This window comes from Phragmites australis, chromosome 1 (genome assembly GCF_958298935.1).
Source record: "Phragmites australis chromosome 1, lpPhrAust1.1, whole genome shotgun sequence".
NCBI lineage: Eukaryota > Viridiplantae > Streptophyta > Magnoliopsida > Poales > Poaceae > Phragmites > Phragmites australis.
In genome coordinates this window covers 4,628,527-4,647,721 of record NC_084921.1, presented here as the reverse complement: position 1 = coordinate 4,647,721, position 19,195 = coordinate 4,628,527, and the positions used below count along the sequence as shown (strand labels likewise).

Genomic DNA, 19,195 nt, shown 5'->3' with positions numbered 1-19,195 from the left:
CCTTCTAGAACCACCAATAAATATTTGCAAGCATAATTAAATACTCGCAAACAATAATTTTGAGGCAAATCCTCAAATAGCAATACGAATGAATAACTTGCAAGAATTTAAATGGAGACAAGATTTAAATCCGAAGTTCGGCCACTTCACAAAGAAGTGCCTACGTCTCCGTTGAGGAGTTCACAAAGAGCTAGGTCTTTTCCAACCCTATCCTCTCTCAAGCGACCACAAAGATCAAGCAAAGTCCCTTACTCAAATTGAGGATAATACAAATTCCCCATGACACTGCACAATGATTGGATGCTCTACGGGTGATCTCTTGCCATTTAGAAGCACAAAGCTTCAAGAGAAAAGATTTCTTTTTGCAGCTAGGCAAGAACTCAAATGCTCAAAGGGTTTCTTTTGCTCTCTTACTCAAAATCTCACTCCCCAAATCAAACTCTAAAAACTTTGCAAAGATTGAGCACTAGAGAGTTGGGAAGGCTATTGAATGCACTAGAGAGAGTAAATGAACTAGTGGTTCAGCAAGCATTCAATGAGAGGGGGTGAAGAGGTATTTATACTCTTCCAGAAAAACTAGCCGTTACTGTGCAAACCAGGCAGACTCGGAGTCTCCGGGTTCACACGGAATCTTCGGGTTGCATAGAAAATCGTGCACCTAACCTATCAGAACTAGCCGTTACACTGACCCAGAGTCTCCGGGTAACACTTAGAGAAAAAACAGCTAGAACTCAATTTCGGAGGATGCCCGAAAGATCCGAAAGCATCAGACCTTGGAGACTCCAGACCAACTCGGAGACTCCGGGTAAAAACCTTCGCTAACCAAGAGTTTGTCTCAGAGTCTCACTCAGAGACTCCAGGACTTTAACAGCATCCGGAGTATCCGAATGAACTCGAAGACTCCGGGAATTAAAATTAAATCATAACCGAAAGCTCTTCACAGAGACTCACTCGGAGTATCCGGGTTCAAAAAAACTGTCCGGAGTATTCGGGCCATCCCGGAGACTCCGGGCACAGAAATAACGCCTAACCGAGAGCTCTTCACGGAGTCTCACTCGGAGACTCCGGAACACCTACCGAGTCCGGAACTAGACAAAACAGCCATTTGATCCCGGTGTTCGTGAGTGATGGTGTCTCTCAAAAATTGGTTTTCATAAAGCACTTTGAGCATTGAGACACTACCAAAACTAAAAAAGCAACCATCTTAATAGTACGACATTCCTAAGACTCAAAATTCAAATTTAAAAATAGTTGGAATCTAAGAGTCTCTTCATGTCACTTCTTCTTTCTTTTTGAGGGGCATAGACATCTTTTATCCTTTTTCAACAGGATTAACACATGTTCATACACTTGATAAAACCATTAGTCCCTTTAATCGCTTGTTATCAATTATCTAAAACCCACAAGGGACCTAGATGCACTTTCACTACCCCTAATTATTGTAACTATTGCCGTCTTAGAATCCTTCTTCGCATTTAGAATTGAAGCATGAGGGATATGATAAAATCCCAGCCCTTCCACTGCGAAACCAACTACCTGTGCCACTGTTTTTGGTGTTTTGAGGATGGAGCATTTATGTGTGACATGCTCGTTACTCTCGCAAATCTCACAAAACAGTATGGCACAACAATCTGCAGTGGCATGACCTTTTGTGTAACATCTGAAACAAAACTTGGGTTTGAACATCCCCTCCTTTCCATTACCATGCTTGGCTGAGCAATTAGCAATACTCGAATCTTTCACTGGGGCTTTTGGATTTTGGATAGTCACATGTGTTTTTTGTGTATCAACACCCATTGCGGCATCTCCCTGTACCCCATCAGCATCATGCGGCACCACCTATGACTTTATCTCAGGAACTCCACATCCCAACTCCTTTTGAATTGAAACATTCTATAAATTAGGTGTATCTGCATGCTCATGTTGCATATGCACCTGCTGACCCACTCCCCTTGGCAAATCAACTTGTTGTTTCATCATCAGATTGCCCACTCCCTGAAGTTGTGGCGCATTTGCAAATTGTGATCCTCCACCCCCTGCCTACCAACCACCACGGCCTAGCCCTCCTCCAGCAAACCGTCTAGCATCATGTCGACCTTGACCACCATAACCACGGAAAGCACGACCACCACCATAAAATCCTAGATTAGCTCCCAGCGCACCGTATGTATACCTATTGATTCCGCCATTATTGAAGCTCTGTGAAAACCGGCCTTGGTTTGCAAAACCACGCCTTACGCCACGGCTACCTTGACCAGCCAACTGAACTCCACCATGCCCTCTTCTTCTTTCCTCAAAAGCATGCCCCCTACCAGCTATGCTGCCACCTTGATTACCTCCCTGTTCCATCGCCCTTCTCGCAACATAAAGATACATCGGTCGACTTTGCGTAGGGCTTATCGATGTAGGGTCCGGTGTGACGGCAACAGTGTTCTGGTGCTTAGGGTTTAGCTTCAAAGTACTTGTTTTGAGATTTTTTGGCCTAGCAAGGAGATGCACCAGGCCCGCTGGTTGCATAAACCATGCACTCCTCAACCCATTTCGTATTAGAATCTTCCTTTGTTTAACCTGAGTTTTGGGTCCTAATGAAGTCACTAATTGCCGCATATTACTAGAACTCTGATCCTGAAAATCCGCTCTGGAATGATTGAAATTCAAATCCCCTTCTCTATCCTTCAATGTCATCATCACCATCTCCAGTGAGGGAACATTATCAGTCGGATGGACCAACTCCGACGAGATGCGTTCAGACTCCTCAGTTACCGGCAATGCCAGCTTAAACGAGGAGGGCACCGGGATACGCCGTTGTGCCGATGTTCTTTTGTCCCGCATAGCTGTGTCCCCTAGAGTTTGAGGAGGCAAGATCTGGTAAGGAGGCAGAGGTCCATGCCATGGTTTTATTCCTTTCATTCTCGAGTGAAATGTAACCATAGCATCCGCAATCTTCATCGGTAAAGAATTTCGATGCCCATTTGTAGCAGAATTGCCAGATATACTTACCTCAACCTTCTCCATAACAGTTGTTGCCTAAAAACATCACTCACTGCATAGCCCACCTTGACCGTCGCATGAATGACCTCTGTTGTTGTTGGCGTCTTGATCGTCGAGGTATCATCATCTGAATCATCTTACGTAGTCAAGGCCCAAAATTTTGAACCCCCTTTCCTTCGATCTGCGAGAGGATCCGATCGCCAATTGTTTGGTGTCTGCCGTATTCGATGAATCCTTGCAGTATGTACCGGAGTCCACTCCACCTCTGGCTCTGATGGCGTAGGCACGCCTGTTGGCAACGAAGGCGTCCCGACGGAGCAATTGTCAGCCACCTCCACCTCCTGATTGCCTCAGCAGGCAACAACGGATCCTCCGGTGACCCGCATGAGGCCGCACCAGACCCTCCTGCGTCCATTGTCGCTCCTCCTCTCTCCTCCATCCTCACCCCTGAGCCCTCGGAGCCATCTTGACCTCCAGGCATCGTGTCCGGCACCCGTCGCCCAGAGTTCCAAGAAATGGGAAACCCCCACGACAGTCGGCAATTGAAGTGGGACTGTGGGAGGGAGGAGGCTAGCTGCTCGAGTCTGTGAGGGGTAGCAAAGAGTGGGAAGAGGGGAAGAGGAGGAAGGTGGAGGCGGTGCGGCTACCGGCAGGAATGGCGGCGAGGTGGGCGCGCGATGTGGCCTGCGGCTGTCCTCATGTAGTTTTGCCGATCGAGATTACTATTAGCATCACATAAGTAAAGCCAGTATGCAGCTAGCTAGCTTAGGACAAATGGGAACTAATCGATGGAGCCAGACATGACTGACTATATGTCAAGTGGACCTATCATATCGAACCTGGCCCAAATTAAAATTTAAATCGATTGCCTGTCGAGCCAGGATTGCAGCATGTCTAATAAGCTAAATCGGACGCCGACTCAAATAGGAGTAACAAACAATCTCATCTTATCTATTCAATGCAGTTGCTTTCTCTAAACTCTGAAGATATATATACATCAGAATACACAAGAGATTGATCGATCAGAGACCGCATGCACTAGTTCACTCTGAAACCTTACTGGCTTGACTCGATCGATTGCCTTGTCGACCTCCCCCCATACGATCGATCTCCTGCATATGCTGAATTGGCACCGAAGGCAATTAATTGGCTTCGCTAGCCTCCAGAGTCTCGTTTGCTTTAGTTGGCCAAGTCCGTGCATATATCAATGGGTTTCAGCAAAATTTCTCTGGATTTGGATTCAATTTTGGTTTGTCCATCTCACATGGACTTTGATTCACTGTCGCTCGTGAATGGTATGGTACGGTATGGTGGCATTCAAGATGGCTCAACAACTGCTACACTTCCATTTCAGCAAGCACAAGCTACACCAAATTCCTATGTAAATAAGATATTCTACAATGATAAGATATATTAGGTTGGGCCTGGCCCGTAGGGATGGATTTGAGTGTAGAAATTGCCTCATGAGACTATCGGGATAGGCACCAATTTTGGTCGGATCTGGGGCTTAATTTCCACCCGGGCTACCCCATGGGCCTAATTCAGGTTGGATCCGGGATGACCACTTCTCTCCTCCCTTGTGTGGCTCCTATGCGGCGCCTCCCCCTCTCCTACATCCAGCAGCCCGCATCATCATTGGGTTTTGGGTCCCCATCGGATCAGGTTCGTTTTCGCTCTACTCAATCTCAGCCCGACCCATTGCCACTTAAGACAGATTATTGTGTGACTCGATCATCTCTTGAGCAAGAGATACCAATGGTGTTAAAATAGAAGAGCCCAAATTAAACTTAGTAAAGTGAAGAAAGGCTCAATGAATGCAATGGGCCTTTAACAATTTATTCACAAGGAACAAACACACGCAATTATTAATTTAATTAATGCCTAAATTAAAAGTCGGTGTCATCCCTGGGAAGCGGCTCGTGGGCGGCCGGGCCCATGAACAGGTCCTCGTAGACCAGACCGGCTAGAGGCCCACCTATAAGAGGCCCGACCCAGTACACCCAGTGTTCGGCCCAGATTCCGGCCGCGAGCGCCGGTCCGAACGAGCGCGCCGGGTTCATGGACGCGCCGGAGAAGGGCCCGCCGGCCAGCACGTTGGCGCCGACCACCAGGCCCACCAGCAGCGGGCCCATGCACCCCACGGCGCGCCGCTGGTCCACGACGGTGGCGTACACCGTGAAGAGCAGCGAGAAGGTGAGGACCGCCTCCAAGACCACCCCGCGCGCCGCGCCCACCCCCGCCGCCAGCGCGTGCACGGGCGTCGACACGCCGCCAGTGACGAAGGTGAGGAGGAGGCAGGCGAGGGTGGAGCCGACCAGCTGGGCGAGGATGTAGAGCGCGGAGCGGAAGAGGGTGATGCGGCCGCTGACGGCGAGGCCGAGCGTCACGGCCGGGTTGATGTGGCCGCCGGAGACGTGGAGCCCCGCGGACACCATGACCGCCACAACCAGCGTGTGCGCCAGCGCCACAGCCGTCAGGCCCACGATTGAGTCCGCGCCGCCGGCCAGCTTGCCTGCATGCATGGGTGGATGCGTCTTCAGCTCATGGCCGGCCGGGCATGTATATATTGCCACAGATCGCGTTCTTCTTGGACGGAAACAAGCAGAGAGAGATACGTGCGTACGTACCTGTGGCCATGGCGGAGCCGACGCCGGCAAAGACGAAGAGAAAGGTGAGGATGAGCTCGGCGAGCACGGCGCGGACGCAGCCGGCCTCGGCGGCCTCGCGGTGGTGCCCCAGAGCGAACTTTGCCATGTCTGGTCTAGCTGCTTGTTGGTGCGCCTGTGGACTGTGTGGGAGAGTCTGATGTGTCACTGCTGATCCTGAGGGAGTTCGTTGGGAGTTGGATGCTCGAGTGTAGGAGCTGCTGACGCTCATATATAGCGTCTTTGGTTTGTGGCACCGACCGATCCAGAATCATCCGATCCAAAACCGAGCCTCATCGCGGCATTTGAGGGTGTTTCCCAAGGCTACAGATTTAGGATCCACATTGGATCTGGAAAAAACCATGCCAAACGAGATAACTTCATGTTTTATTGGAGCTACCTGATCCATGGATTGTTCCTATTCTCTATGCAATTATGTGGAGTGATTAAAATATTGCTCTAAATATATATAGATCTATCTTATGGAAAATAATTAGCCCACCGAGTTAGGGGATATCACCCGTTGTTGCCATCAGAGTACCTCTACTAACCAACACTCGGCCTCCTCTCCTGACTCGCCTTCCTTCCGACTTGACTCGCTCCTCTCTCTTCTCGACTCGCTCTCCTCTCATTCCCTATGAAACCCTAGTTGACGGTGGCCGCCTTCGCCGCCAAACTCCAGCCCCCTAGCATGTCTCTGTGCCCTAGTTTGATCGGAATCCTCCTCACTCGCTAACATCAGCATCCAAGGGAGCTCGCCATCCGCGCCGACCATGCTGCAAGGGATGCATTTATAGTGGAGCTCGCCATCTGCGCCGACCATGCTGCAAGGGATGCATTTATAGTGGTTACGCTGCATGGAGATTGAACTAGTAAAATAGCACTACCTCAGTATCGAGAGCATGAGATGAATAGCCTGATTTGGATAATGTTTTTTTTTTCATTTGCACTACTTGACTTAGGAATTGGATTGATGAATTGATTTCTTGTTGATGAATGCCTTTTCAATACTCCATACATGTCGACATGGTTTAATGAATTATTTAGATATGTTAGTGATTTTTATGATGCTTGTGTTAGATTTTAATCGAGCATCATGATGAGAACACAAGGACCATTTGTGAGTTATTCGCCGAACAGGCCAAACACATATTTGAACGGTGTAGGCTATGCTGAGATATTTTTTCCATTTAACAAGAGATTCTAGGTTCTTGATTGTTCCGGAAGAGAGGGCTCCAAAATGAAAATCTTCTTACACATATGTTTCGTGATAACTACTGAGATTGTAATATATTTGCTAGCTACTCAATTGTAATATTTTGGTTTGTAATATTTAAGTGTCGACATGGTGTTGTATTCAAAACTTGTTCATTTGCAACCTCTAAGTGTTTCATGCTTATTATTGATTTGCGCTGCTTATTAGGACATATTAGTGTACAAGTGAAAACACCAATGGTAGCATTGACAATTCACTAAATCAAGATTTGATTATAACAGTGCTGAAAATTTTAGATTACTTTGAGAATTACAGCTAATTAGTTGCCACTATCTGAATCACTACCAATTAATGGTATAACAAATTGAATATCTTAAGATATCAGATGCTTGCATGAAGTACTTATCTGATGAGGTAATGATAACTCTAAAACATTTCTGTAAAACCTTATTTTGACAGCAAAATGCAACATCAGTGTAGGTAGCAGTAGATACTACATAATGAGAAAAAGAATGAGCCAACGATTATCATAAAGAAACTTAGAAGGATATAGGAAGATCAACAAATGCCTTAAACTCCTGAAATCCTAGATAATAATTGAAAAATAACACAGAATATACCCAAGAATACTAGATTATTTACTAGAATACCAAACCATCCCTTCTAGCCCCTGTGATTCTTGTTCTTGTCTTCTTGAGTTGGCCCAAAGTAAAATGAAGAACCGTTTCCTGTTAAACTTTCTGAAATTTGGGTGTGCCTGGGCACACGGTGCACCCTCTAGCTCCGCCCCTGTGTGCTGATGCGGACAACCGCACTTGGCCAGGTAATTTGATCTACTTAGTTAGAGTTTAGTCCTTACCTAATCGGCTAATATTAATCTCCCAACGATCCGGCCATCCTGATATTCTAATCTTCAATTGTTGTATACTTGTGTGAAACTATGCTTTAGGATTAGAATATTAGATTAATTGGGTAGTGACGTAGGGTAGGGTTAATTATATTATGATTCTTTAGCTGTGATGAAGAATTGAGGATGCTATGAAAAATCTAATTCCTTTTTCTCCCAATTTCAGTATGTTTTGATAGTCTTTAATTGACTTGTTTAGTCATAAAGAGGCTAAGGACTATCAATAGTTTTTATAACTCAGTTAATTCAAATGCTGGTTATACTGAAAATCCTAATGTGACCATTAGTTGTTGAACCAAACTAACTGGTTGATGTGCAAAATCCTGATTAGAATACTTTTGCACCGTCATAAGATCAACATGCAAGAATTATAACTACATCTTTTGAGAGGTACATAAGTATACGCCTTCAAATTTGAAAACTCTCGAACGTAATAAGATGGAACCATACAATTTTATATATTTGAGAGCCCGTATCAACTAATCTCGCTAGAATAACCATTTAATAATTTGTCAAAGCATCGCCCGCCGATCGGCCTGTTGGATTCAGGCTCCGCCCCTGGATGGATATCATACGATATTCCCGGATCGCATGGTGCCGGATTCCCGGATGGATCGCACCGCTGGCCAGCATGGAGCAAACGGGAGAGCAGCAGAGTCTTGCTATCCATGATGGGGTCACGGAAGAACCAAGGGGATCGGAGGGAGTCCACGGCACAGACAAACTCCGGTAGTACAGTGAACCAAGGGGATCGCCAATGCAGAGGCTACAGTCTCTGCATTAATGTGAACTGCACCATCCGATAAAAAATGAAGAGTCCATCCGATCAAAAAGGAGAGTTCAGATCTGGCGCTACAGTAACCTGTGAACAGTAAATACGTTTCTACAGTATACCATGACACTGTTGGTACAGTATATCGATTACTTAATGCAAGCTACTGTAGCTGGTGACTAATTACACTGTTCATATAGTGATTCTCTGCATTAATTGCAATTAAGGCAGAGGATCCAGGCCCCCCTGAGGCTGCTATGACCGCAGAGCAGAGAAAAGCAGCTCAAGCTCGTAGCAGCCTCGAAAGCGCTAGAATGAGTAATCAGCAGGTTCTGACAGAGATCTAAGCTCCCCTACTCACTCACAGTGATCCTTTGTCTGTCCCTTCATCACTGCCATTTCGGTGTCAACGCAACTACTATATCATCTTACGTTTGAGGAATCTGGATCGTCAATCTCAACGAGCATAATGCTTCCGATCAAGACCCTTAAATCAACATGTACATTGTTAATAAAAGCATACACGTTTCTTGAAAGAAACAAGAAATAGTGGAGGCAGACGAGTAACAAGTACTAGCACTAATGCACACTCCACGTTTGTCGTCTCACATGGAACATCACGGATATCTTGGCACAAGTACTAGCAGACTGCAGATAGGCCGGCTCGTCATATCTGCACAACAGCTCGAATCTACTTGAGATATTGCAGTGTCCTTAGTATGTGGACTGAGAATTTGGGCAGAAATAAAGCTGCTTTTTAGCTGACGGGACATCTGAAAGACAGGAAATGAAATCAGTGATGCAAAAGAAGCTCTACAAGCACTACTAGGTCCTGTGATTTTCTCCTCTATCCTAATCACCAACAAGCGCGTAGGATAGGGTGCTAAGAGATACATCACATTTTGCTACAGATGAACCCACCAAAAAGAATATTTCAAGGAGACAAATTGAGACACAGAGAGGAGTGCAAAGCACTACTGCCCTATAGGAGACAAACAAATAGGAACTGTGATGAGTTGAAGCCACCTACAGAGTGACTGTCGGCTGATTGTATGTGGGCCACATAAAAAAACAATGTCAACTAACACCAACAGATTGATCTCTACAGGGAGGAGAGCCCACTACCATTGGCATGCACAACATCCAAGCACAAGACATGACTGAAATCGGTGATTCAAATTCACACAAGTCGGCATAGCGTTAATAAAGTTAAAGACCTGATGAAATATTTGAGCACTGCAGTATGATACAGCACATACCGAATTGCAGACCTCACTCCGTTTGCATCTCTGCGGGCAAGGGGATTGACGAACAGCAATGGTAGTACCCACTTTCATCAAACTTGAATATCTGAGAAAGATGAACCTCAGGAATGAGATATTCACCCCACTCCTCTTTCCCGTATTTTCTGAATATATCCCGAGCATCAAATGAATCGTTCCATTGGTTCTGATTCTTGCTGCAGTGAGAACAAGGCAAACAACGTCACACAAGGCAAACAACGTAAGTGAACAGACAACACATTACCAAGGTCCACGATGCAGAACAAAAGGTTATAGCTTGCACCTCTTCCTGTACCGCACATTCATTATGGTCGCGTGCAACTGCAGGTGCAAAAGGACAAGATAATCAGCGTCAGGTGTTAACAGAAAAAAAAGGAACCATACTGTATGGAGTATTGAATTTGAACACGATTTTTTATGCAAATACAAATGCAATGGAATTTTAGTATGTTTTGACAGGCAATGTTGCTGCCCTGGACTTTTTTTATAACTGGTTACCTGTTTGGGAAAAAGAAGTATACCGTTGTCAAGTAGATTGCCAAAAATGAAAAGCTAATTCCTTTAAAAAAAATTGAAAAGTTAAAGGGTTAAAGAAAACTACTTCCACATATAATTACACACCTTCAATTCTTGTCTTGCATCCCTTTCAAGAACTAGGCCTGACTTGACAAAGGCATCAATTATGACTTCTGATAAAGTGGAAGTTAGTCAAGAGAGACATATGCACAAGATGATTTGATTTTATCACAGCAACAAGCCAATACTGATTACAGTTAAATACACATATTGCTTCTCAGAAAAATCCAAAGGGTTAGCATTAAATGGACATGATTATAGTTATCACTTCATCAGAAGATCCAAAGGATACTGCAAGCACGTGCTAAGCGCCTCTCTCCACCAACTTCCAGCACTGGAGCATATACCACCCGAGCCCTAGCTGGCGAGCCTTTCATGCATGTCTGAATTTTATTGAAACTTTGAATCATCACACAATCTGTGAAACAACTATTGAAATATCTTTGAATTATAGGCAAGTATCATAATGTGCCTGGCATCAAATTTTCCTTTGGTAAAACTGAAAGAGAAAAGTGTCCAGAAATGAATACGCTGCTCTTTGGCTCAAATTCTCAACTCGAATTTTACTCTTCCAACAACTGATGTGTAAATCAGCTTCCAGTGCTGATAACACGAATATTCAACACATATTTTAGATCCAAAGGAAACTCACCAGACCTCTAAGTTGTATGGAGATAGGTCGGTTTTCCAAAGCTTCATTTACTTGGGAAGATATTGACTGCATCCACAAAGGAGTGCATTAAATTACTTACTTTTGTGTCAGCCATAAATCTTCCTAAAATGACAATACCTGGAGCAGATCCGAAGCCTTAGCTACACGATCCTTGTTCCACAACTTCAACATAAGAACCGTTAGGTGAAATGTTTTGGGTTTGATAAATATTGACTTGTCAATGCCGAAATCTACAAGTGATAAATAAGAACTAGCTCAATGCCTGAAGGGAACAAAATATTGTAATTTGGAAATGCATAGAAAAATAGAAATGGCATTAACAATGGTAATAACAAGGATAAGAAAGTTTCTAGAGATTCCATCTGCAATGATGCTTTGTGCATTTCATGGGACACTCCAACAGAGATAGAGCATAAGTTCCACACATGCGTCTTTTAGGTTGAGACAATACAACTTTTCGAAATAGCATCAAAGTTCCATGAGCAAAGTCCAACAAGGAATGCAAGGCACATGAGGAAACCGGCAAAGTTTTTAAACCTGATAGGGAGCCTTTGGTATCCATTTTCACTCTGACAGACTCTCCTTCTTGGACTTGAAGCTTGATTGACACACTTGAGCCATCATCTTGCTTGTGATCATGATCCATTTCATCAATAGAACCTTTACTTAGGCTCTCATCTTTATCACTGTCTTCATTAGAAGCAGAAGACCCAAGGATCGAGCTCTGGAAGTAGTTCAGCTTGTCGACAAGATCCGGGTGGATAGCCAATGGAAGTGATATGAAATGAGAGTAGTCTAGCATTCGACTTTGAACAGCCTGAAATATAGGACAAGTACATAGTACAGAGTAATTGCTATAATCAAGTGAATAAATAAGATCAGGAAAGTGACAAAATAGGCGGCGGCAGACTGCAGGCTATCAAAAGAATTTAGTTGCACAATGGCAATGATGGATTCAAATTCCTCCTAGAACAATATCTTTTTTTTCTTGAACGCGCAGGAGAGCTGCGTGTCATTTCATTGATAGAAGAAGAAAAAGTTAGGTTACAAGGCCCTAACTGCCTATAAGGACAGTATCTTTTGACAACCGTGAGCATAGAAATGAGCAGGATACAACAATTATAAAACAATAGCAAGTACACAGTAGGTAGTAGCATTCACTTCTACATGATGTGTTTGATAACTGGCAGTTTGGCACTAACACTTCTGCAACACGAGAGCTATGTCGGTTCTGCACTTAAACTTTGATACATTATGGAGTTTACATATTTAACTCGTTAAGCTTTTATACTTAATGATGGATGGTATGGATAAGAGCATAGAGTTGTCGACCTCACGAAATTTGTATGAAAACCAAAATAGTAAATTACTACTCCCTCCGTTCAAAGATACAGGGCGTATTTTATTTTGGAAAAGTCAAACTTTGTATATTTTGACCAACACTTAGTCAAATTATAAGTATATTTAGTGCATAAAATTATACACTCCGAAGTATTTCGATACAAATAGTTGAAGTGAATTTTACGAAAGAAAATAAGGCGGATTATGGGAGTGTGTGACTTGAATTATTGATTTGGTCTACGGATAGAAGCGCGTGGAAGTTAGCGATCAACGTGCCAGAACCATAACTTATGCATCAACCTCCTTGTATCGTTATTACTTTTATTGTTTACTATTACTAGCACCTTTATTATCATAATTGTTTTCTCATCATCTTTTTAGTTGAATCATGTGGGTTTCATCCCTAGCTTGGGACAAAGGCTTTGTTGTTGTTGTTGTTGTTGTAGATTTGCATTTCAAAATGCTTTTACACTATATTGGTTTCATAGACATATGTGATATATTTTGTGAGAAAATAATGATCAAAGTTTAATTTTGAAGACCATGCCACAATAAAATACGCCTTGTATTCTTGAACGGAGGGAGTATTACCCTACGGTACCGTAACGAAGACAAATTAGCATGTATAATGATTCAGTGAATGTTGTAAACATACACTAAACTATTGCAGCTGTACATTGGATATCTACCTGTTCAAGAACATTTGCAATCTTCTGTGACGCTTTTCTAATACTTTCAACACTTTTACCTTCAAGGACTGAAAAATATTTCATGAAGCATTATAAAGTAACTTTCATGAGCTCTGAAAATAACTAGCAGCTTATCACATCAAGCATTATTTCAGAAAGAAGCATGAACGTATCTATACCAACAGAAGTCTCCTCCTCTGAAGATGGGAAGATAATTTTGACTCCAGTATCATCTTCAATCTGCTTCTGCATACACCCACTACATACCAAAGAATACAAATTATGCTCACAGATAAAGTCCAAGCATTATCCCCAATGAAGAATGGTACACATGTGAAACAAGTTAAGAGATCAATACCCGTTTCCCTTCACAAAGTGCATCAGAGGAACATCTACCTGAAACGGAATGACTGAACCTATTAATACTGTTCAAACACTGTAAGTGTAAAGACCACTCATATGTCAAGCTGGTATAGAAAAAAGGGCTTAGTGAAAAAATCTGATTACTTAGACACATTTGAATGACATACCTCAATAGAGGAGGAATAGTTTTTGGAGACATGAGACCCATCTATATCCTTATTGAAGCCAGATACCTCCACATTGTCTTGTATAACTACTTTAGTTGAACTTGATTCAAGACTTACATTATTTTCTGATGATGAAGCATCATTGGTGGTTACTTCAATAACAGCATTAGTTGTTCCATCTATGGCCAAATCCTCGCTAGTAGTAATGCAATTCTCTATGATTTGTTTGCTTCCCGAATTTGATGTCTCATTATCGTCCTCTGCATTGTATGGAATTATAAGATATTTCAGAAATGGCACCAGTGTTCCACACACACAAACAGGTAAAGTGAGACAGGAACCAAAGTAAGAAAGAAATCAATGAAAAATCATAAGGGAAATGAAGGGCCATAAGAAGTGCAATCTGCAATAACAAGGGCAGTCAGCTTATGAAATTACTTTTGAGATTTGCTCATCAATCGCAATAATCAACGGCTTGCAGTTATGAAATAAATAGCTACAAAATGACAGGACGATTAGAAGCGTCCAAGAGAAATTCAAGCCGGCTTCCCAATGGATTGAGCTCCTAAAGTGACATCCATAACAATGTAGCAAATATATGGAAGCACCAAGTCCGTGAGAGTAAACAATGTCATAATTCAGACTAGCAGGTAAGCAATGTTCTTCAAGAATACCATTAATTTGCTAACACCACTTGCGTAGTATCACTTATGGGAAAAGGCCCATAATCTAGGACAATTACATGAAGTGAATAATGCTTGATATCATTTTAACATGAGAACGTCCTTTCAAGAATAGCAATTTCATGTATTACTACCAAATCCATATAGAATTACCGTTTATGCTATCATCAATAACCAATATGGCATTATCACGAATTTTCAATTGGTTCCAGCACTCTATGACTGACTTGTTTCACCTAGTACACAGAATACTTTTGTTCTTGATATGTTTTTCTTGAGGTGATCCCCGAGTTCTAGAACCAACTCATGCCCCTTGGTCTATATAGGAAATCCAAAGAACGTACCATCAAAGTTACACATCTAAATGCAGTTAAAAGGGCCAGTTTATAAAGGAACACTTGGACACTTAATAGAAATGCTAATAAAAGAGTAATGGCATAGGGATATCTCCGCAGCATATTAGCAACAAATCAGAATTAGGACACGACAATGTAGAAGTGCATTATGATTCATGATGATCTTGTGTCAAGGTGCCAAAAAAAGTGCATTATGATTCATGATGATCTTGTGTCAAGGTGCCAAAAAATTTTGCAGGTAGCAAATGGGGCATACCTTTTTGGGAAATTGCTTCTGTCGAGATTGGCCTCCATATACGCACAGGAAACTTTCTTTGCTTGTGTTCTGTCGAAATTGGCCTCCATCTATGCACAGGAAACTTTCTTTGCTTGTGTTTTGCCGCATTATTTGAGGCTCCTTGTGCCCCTTCCATCACAAATGAGGCCAACTTATTTTCACCAAACGATCCCTGCAATGGTCAAAGCACCAATTTAGTGAAACATCACATTGTTGGATATAATTCTGAAGCATGGATTGGGAAAAAGGAAGAGAACTGGTCGGAGCATTAAAACCACCGAATGAGAAGGTGAGGTATTGAACAATTCAGTGCAAAGCTAGAATATTTTCAGGTCTACAAGGTTGCTCTGAAAGTAGGCACTCCTAATTTTGCTACTTAAACTGTCATGCCCAACAAATTCAGGGTCAACCCCAAGTAAACAATCTGCCAACAGTGACCGTGAAATGCGAGATGTCCAAGAAAAAAAATCATCTTTGTCACCACGATTCCTAGAGCTTGCATTTTCTCTTGACTGAAATCGTCACTGTCTGCTCCGAATTACTTATAGATTCACGGATGAGAACCAGAAGGATGCCACGAGTGACTGAGACCTCGCTTAAAGGCTCGCTAGTACAAATCTGGTATAGAAATTAACAGGGCGAAGCTTGTGCGGGTCAAGTTGGGAGCAGAGCGATTAACCTGATGGAAGTAACGAAGCGGTGAACCAGCGTCGCATGGAATTAGAGGCCGGGAGAGCCGACTAGCCCTAACACAGAAAACAAACAAGTAAAGGGAGAAATTAACCTGTGGACATAAGTGATTTGTGGACCAAAGCTTGAATTTTTTGTTGGCCTTTGCGAGGAGGGGAACGAGGAGGAGAGGATTAGTAGGGAAAGGAGATGCGTCGGGGAGCACACCTTGCGATGAGAGACCTGCGGGGGGTCCGGATCCCCGGGTACTAAGTCACTCGGAGACAGTAAATTGTAAGTAGATAAACAGTTTCTTAATGTCAATTACTGTACTGTTCTTGTTATACTGTAGTAATACACCTGATCTATCCATCCACGATCCAACAATTCACCAAGGTTTTAAGTCACGGACTTTACCTATTAATGAAGTCAAAGTATCCGATTCCCCTGCCGAGGGGGGCAATCGATTTTTTTCCCATCCTACCGTATAGCACACATCAAAATATGATTCTATCAAAACTTCACTCCCATTTGTCACTGGGCCCGTATCTTCGACAGATCGGATGAACAGTAACCATTAGGAACTGAAAAACCAGTATAGAGCTAAAATTCTTGTATAATTCAAACTAAAAATGTTAAAAAATATATCGATTTTTGTACATACTCTATAATTCATAAGCAACATAGTTTAACTGAATTCATCTAAAAATCTTGTGAATAATTCAAACTAAACTTATTCAAAATATACTACTTTTGCAACTTCTAACAATTTTTAAGGCTTACAAAAATTCTAAAAAATCTAGAAAAAATACTAATATTCCTCCAATATGATGTACTAATGTCTAAAATTATCTCCTACCTTAGATTATAAGGTGAAAAAATGAATTCCTTTGTAATATACATTACTGATAAATTAGTTCATCGCATTATAATAAATGTGCATTATAAAGAAACTCACCTTTGTAATGATGAGTTCCTTCGTAATACCCCAACACCAACACCAATATCATCATCATGCCTGACTGCAACAATACCAATACCAGAATCAGAAGGCAGTAAGCCGTAAGCAAACTTGGAAGGAAGGAATTGGACGCAAAAATGGGAGAATCGCTGACCGAGGTAGATCTCGTCGAAGGAGCCGCAACCAATCTTCCGGCCAAGCTTGAACATCGGCTATTACTCAGTGGCCCGTGTCGGCCTGGTGAGCATGGAACGTGAATTGAGCCTAGCCTAGTAGGCTTCAGGATCTTTCTCTCTTTTTTTTTAACTAGCTAATTATCTATATATTATAATAAAAATATAAATATTAGATGTGGTAGTATCAATCACAAATGTAAGATATAGAGATGTGGATGTATCATAAGAGTACCGCTCAATGAATACGTTAGGAGCAATATCGTAGTTTGATTTTAAATAGGATCTGAAAAAAGAGGAGGTGATTATCTGCTAATTTTTCTTCTAATTTTTTTTATTTATTTTTATTAGTACCTGTAATGCTGTGATGAATTTGAAACAAAGAAAAGCATGGATTCCTAAAAAAAAAAGGAAAGCATGAGTGACACGTCACCCCGGCGCCGGCGCCTCAATACAAATTTTACACTAGAAATGACATGTTGTGTGGATTATGAATATGTTTCAAATTCATCACAGCGTGATCCTCGCTAGGCTCAGAAATCAGCTGAATATATACTTGCTGTCGAATGGTTCAACAAATAGCCTGAAAATGGGTGGTTTGTAAAATCAAGTCATGGGAGCTGTTACGGTCACTTATCAATCCTATTCTTCTTTTTTTAAGGAAAACGGGTCTGTTTTTTATTGCTGAAGCAAGAACATTACAAGACACTGATTACATAGACACCTCTAAAGAATCACAGACCCGCACCACAGAACAGCAAACCTTGAGAAACGCCTGTTATGGCTAGCAGGAAACAACCCGGCAAGAAATCATCTAAGGTGACTCCTCCCAAAACCTAAACATATACTAACAACATAAAAGCTACTAACAATCTCACTAAACTACAAATACTAGTACTAAACTGACCTAAATCATCAGGACCGGGCCTCCCTCCAACTCCGACGCCGGAGAATATCGAAGGCGAGGGGGCCGGCTGAATCGCCTCCAAATCGTCTCTGGTCGTCTCGCTCAACTGTAGCAGAGAACAAAAGGAGCCGAGAGAGTTCTCTTATCAATCCTATCCTGGCAGAGTAAGTTTTCAAATGTAACATATGGTGACCTTTTCCTACCCTATATATATGGTCCGTGCATGGTCTACAAATTAAATTGCAATGCCGCAACTATTTGTTTATTGTTTGGAAAAAAGATGCATTTCCCCTTGGAATCGAATCGAGATGTTCCTTCTGAAATTGAAACTCTTGCCAAGTTTGTCTTAGTTTTGACGTTTGTACATTCCAAATAGACTAGGTAGTTTATAAGCTAGGTAGCTAGCTAATTAATCTAGGCTTGATGCTTCTTCGCCCCCACCAACTCAGGAACAAGAATCGCTGCAGCTACAATCTCAGCTCCAAGTCGAGCTCCTCGGCGCTGGACGCGTCGCTCGTGCTCACGCAGTAGCGCTGCTGCGGCTTCCTCCCCTGCCCCAGCCTCTGGCCCGGCGAATCCCTCACGTCGTGCGGGAACAGCGGCGGCGGCGGGCTCGAGCTGTACGGCAGCAAGTTGTCGTAGTACTGCACGCCGATGATCCCCCGGTCCGTCGCCTCAACGTTGCAGTCCTGAAATCACAGTGAAAATGCCCAATCAGACGCGGGCAGTGAAAGCAAGCAAGCAATGTGGCGGCCGGCGTTCTTCAGTGTTGCAGGGGACGACGTACCGTGAGATATGGCTGGAACGACGGCGCGCCGGCCACCGGAGCGACGCTTGGTGCAGCAAATGGCACCTGCATTATTCTGACGTCCTGCAAATACCAAGTGCACTGCAGTATTAGATGAAGTAATCGAATCGAGATGCATGGGTTGTCGTCCTGCAAATACCAATTTAGATGAATGATCTAAATGGAAGATGATGCATGCACGCACCTGGTGTGATCGGTAGGCGGCCATCATCTGGTTGTGGAGGCGGATCTTCTCCAGCTGCGCCACGCCCAGCCCGCGCTGCGGCTGCTTGTTCGCCTTGTGCTCCGCCGCCTTCTTGCCCCCGCGCCTACTCGCTGCGCTGCCGCTCTCCATGCACATCTCCTCGCCGGCGTTGCTGCTTCGCATCAACTAGCGCGGTCGATTTGTTTATATGTGCAAGACAGCGACAGCTGCTTATATATATAGACGCACCGGCACCGCAGATCGATCCAGCGCTAGCTAGCTAGCTCTATGAGAAAGATTCAGGCCGATCTGCCTCCGCAATTTTCTATGCACCTTCCTCACTTGCAACTTCCAAGAACGATCGCTCTGGCCATGCAGGACATGACTTTTGAGTACAAATTCGCAAAAAAAAAAGAACTCCTATTTAACTAGCGTGATTAGACACCAAACCATATGGGCTCGGCCCGATTTGTTCTCGAGGATCTAATCTACCGCTGGAATATGATAATCGACCATGCATTAGATATATATTTACTGTGTCTTAAAAACAAAGC

General features: G+C 43.2%; 3 protein-coding genes across 6 annotated transcripts; all 3 read right to left on the bottom strand.

Moving 5' to 3' along the window:
- Positions 1-4,568: 4,568 nt before the first annotated feature.
- On the bottom strand, positions 4,569-6,086 carry LOC133887069 (aquaporin TIP4-4-like). Its single transcript, XM_062326983.1, has 2 exons — positions 5,619-6,086; positions 4,569-5,503 (listed from the first exon to the last, which is right to left on the bottom strand). The coding sequence occupies exons 1-2, from the start codon at positions 5,866-5,868 to the stop codon at positions 4,878-4,880; spliced, it is 876 nt and encodes a 291-aa protein (XP_062182967.1). The 5' UTR covers positions 5,869-6,086; the 3' UTR covers positions 4,569-4,877.
- Positions 6,087-8,977: 2,891 nt separating this feature from the next.
- Positions 8,978-15,849, bottom strand: LOC133927946 (uncharacterized). 4 transcript variants are annotated; one of them, XR_009911409.1, is made up of 15 exons: positions 15,724-15,849; positions 14,919-15,111; positions 13,624-13,883; positions 13,452-13,489; positions 13,273-13,352; positions 13,094-13,161; positions 11,601-11,880; positions 11,181-11,293; positions 11,043-11,108; positions 10,683-10,773; positions 10,436-10,503; positions 10,098-10,135; positions 9,791-9,990; positions 9,562-9,691; positions 8,978-9,304 (listed from the first exon to the last, which is right to left on the bottom strand). XR_009911409.1 is itself a non-coding variant. In XM_062374290.1 (14 exons), the coding sequence occupies exons 2-13, from the start codon at positions 15,073-15,075 to the stop codon at positions 9,804-9,806; spliced, it is 1,446 nt and encodes a 481-aa protein (XP_062230274.1). In that variant the 5' UTR covers positions 15,076-15,111; positions 15,724-15,849; the 3' UTR covers positions 8,978-9,304; positions 9,791-9,803. The 4 variants fall into 4 exon arrangements, 3 of the variants coding, with proteins under 3 accessions (XP_062230274.1, XP_062230333.1, XP_062230377.1); XM_062374290.1 differs by lacking the exon at positions 9,562-9,691; XM_062374349.1 differs by lacking the exon at positions 9,562-9,691 and having other exon boundaries at positions 8,978-9,018.
- Positions 15,850-17,568: 1,719 nt separating this feature from the next.
- On the bottom strand, positions 17,569-18,832 carry LOC133887063 (protein SPEAR1-like). The gene is made up of 3 exons (XM_062326971.1): positions 18,642-18,832; positions 18,437-18,520; positions 17,569-18,338 (listed from the first exon to the last, which is right to left on the bottom strand). Exons 1-3 carry the CDS (start codon positions 18,822-18,824, stop codon positions 18,117-18,119), a joined length of 489 nt encoding a protein of 162 aa, XP_062182955.1. The 5' UTR covers positions 18,825-18,832; the 3' UTR covers positions 17,569-18,116.
- Between the last annotated feature and the right edge of the window lie 363 nt (positions 18,833-19,195).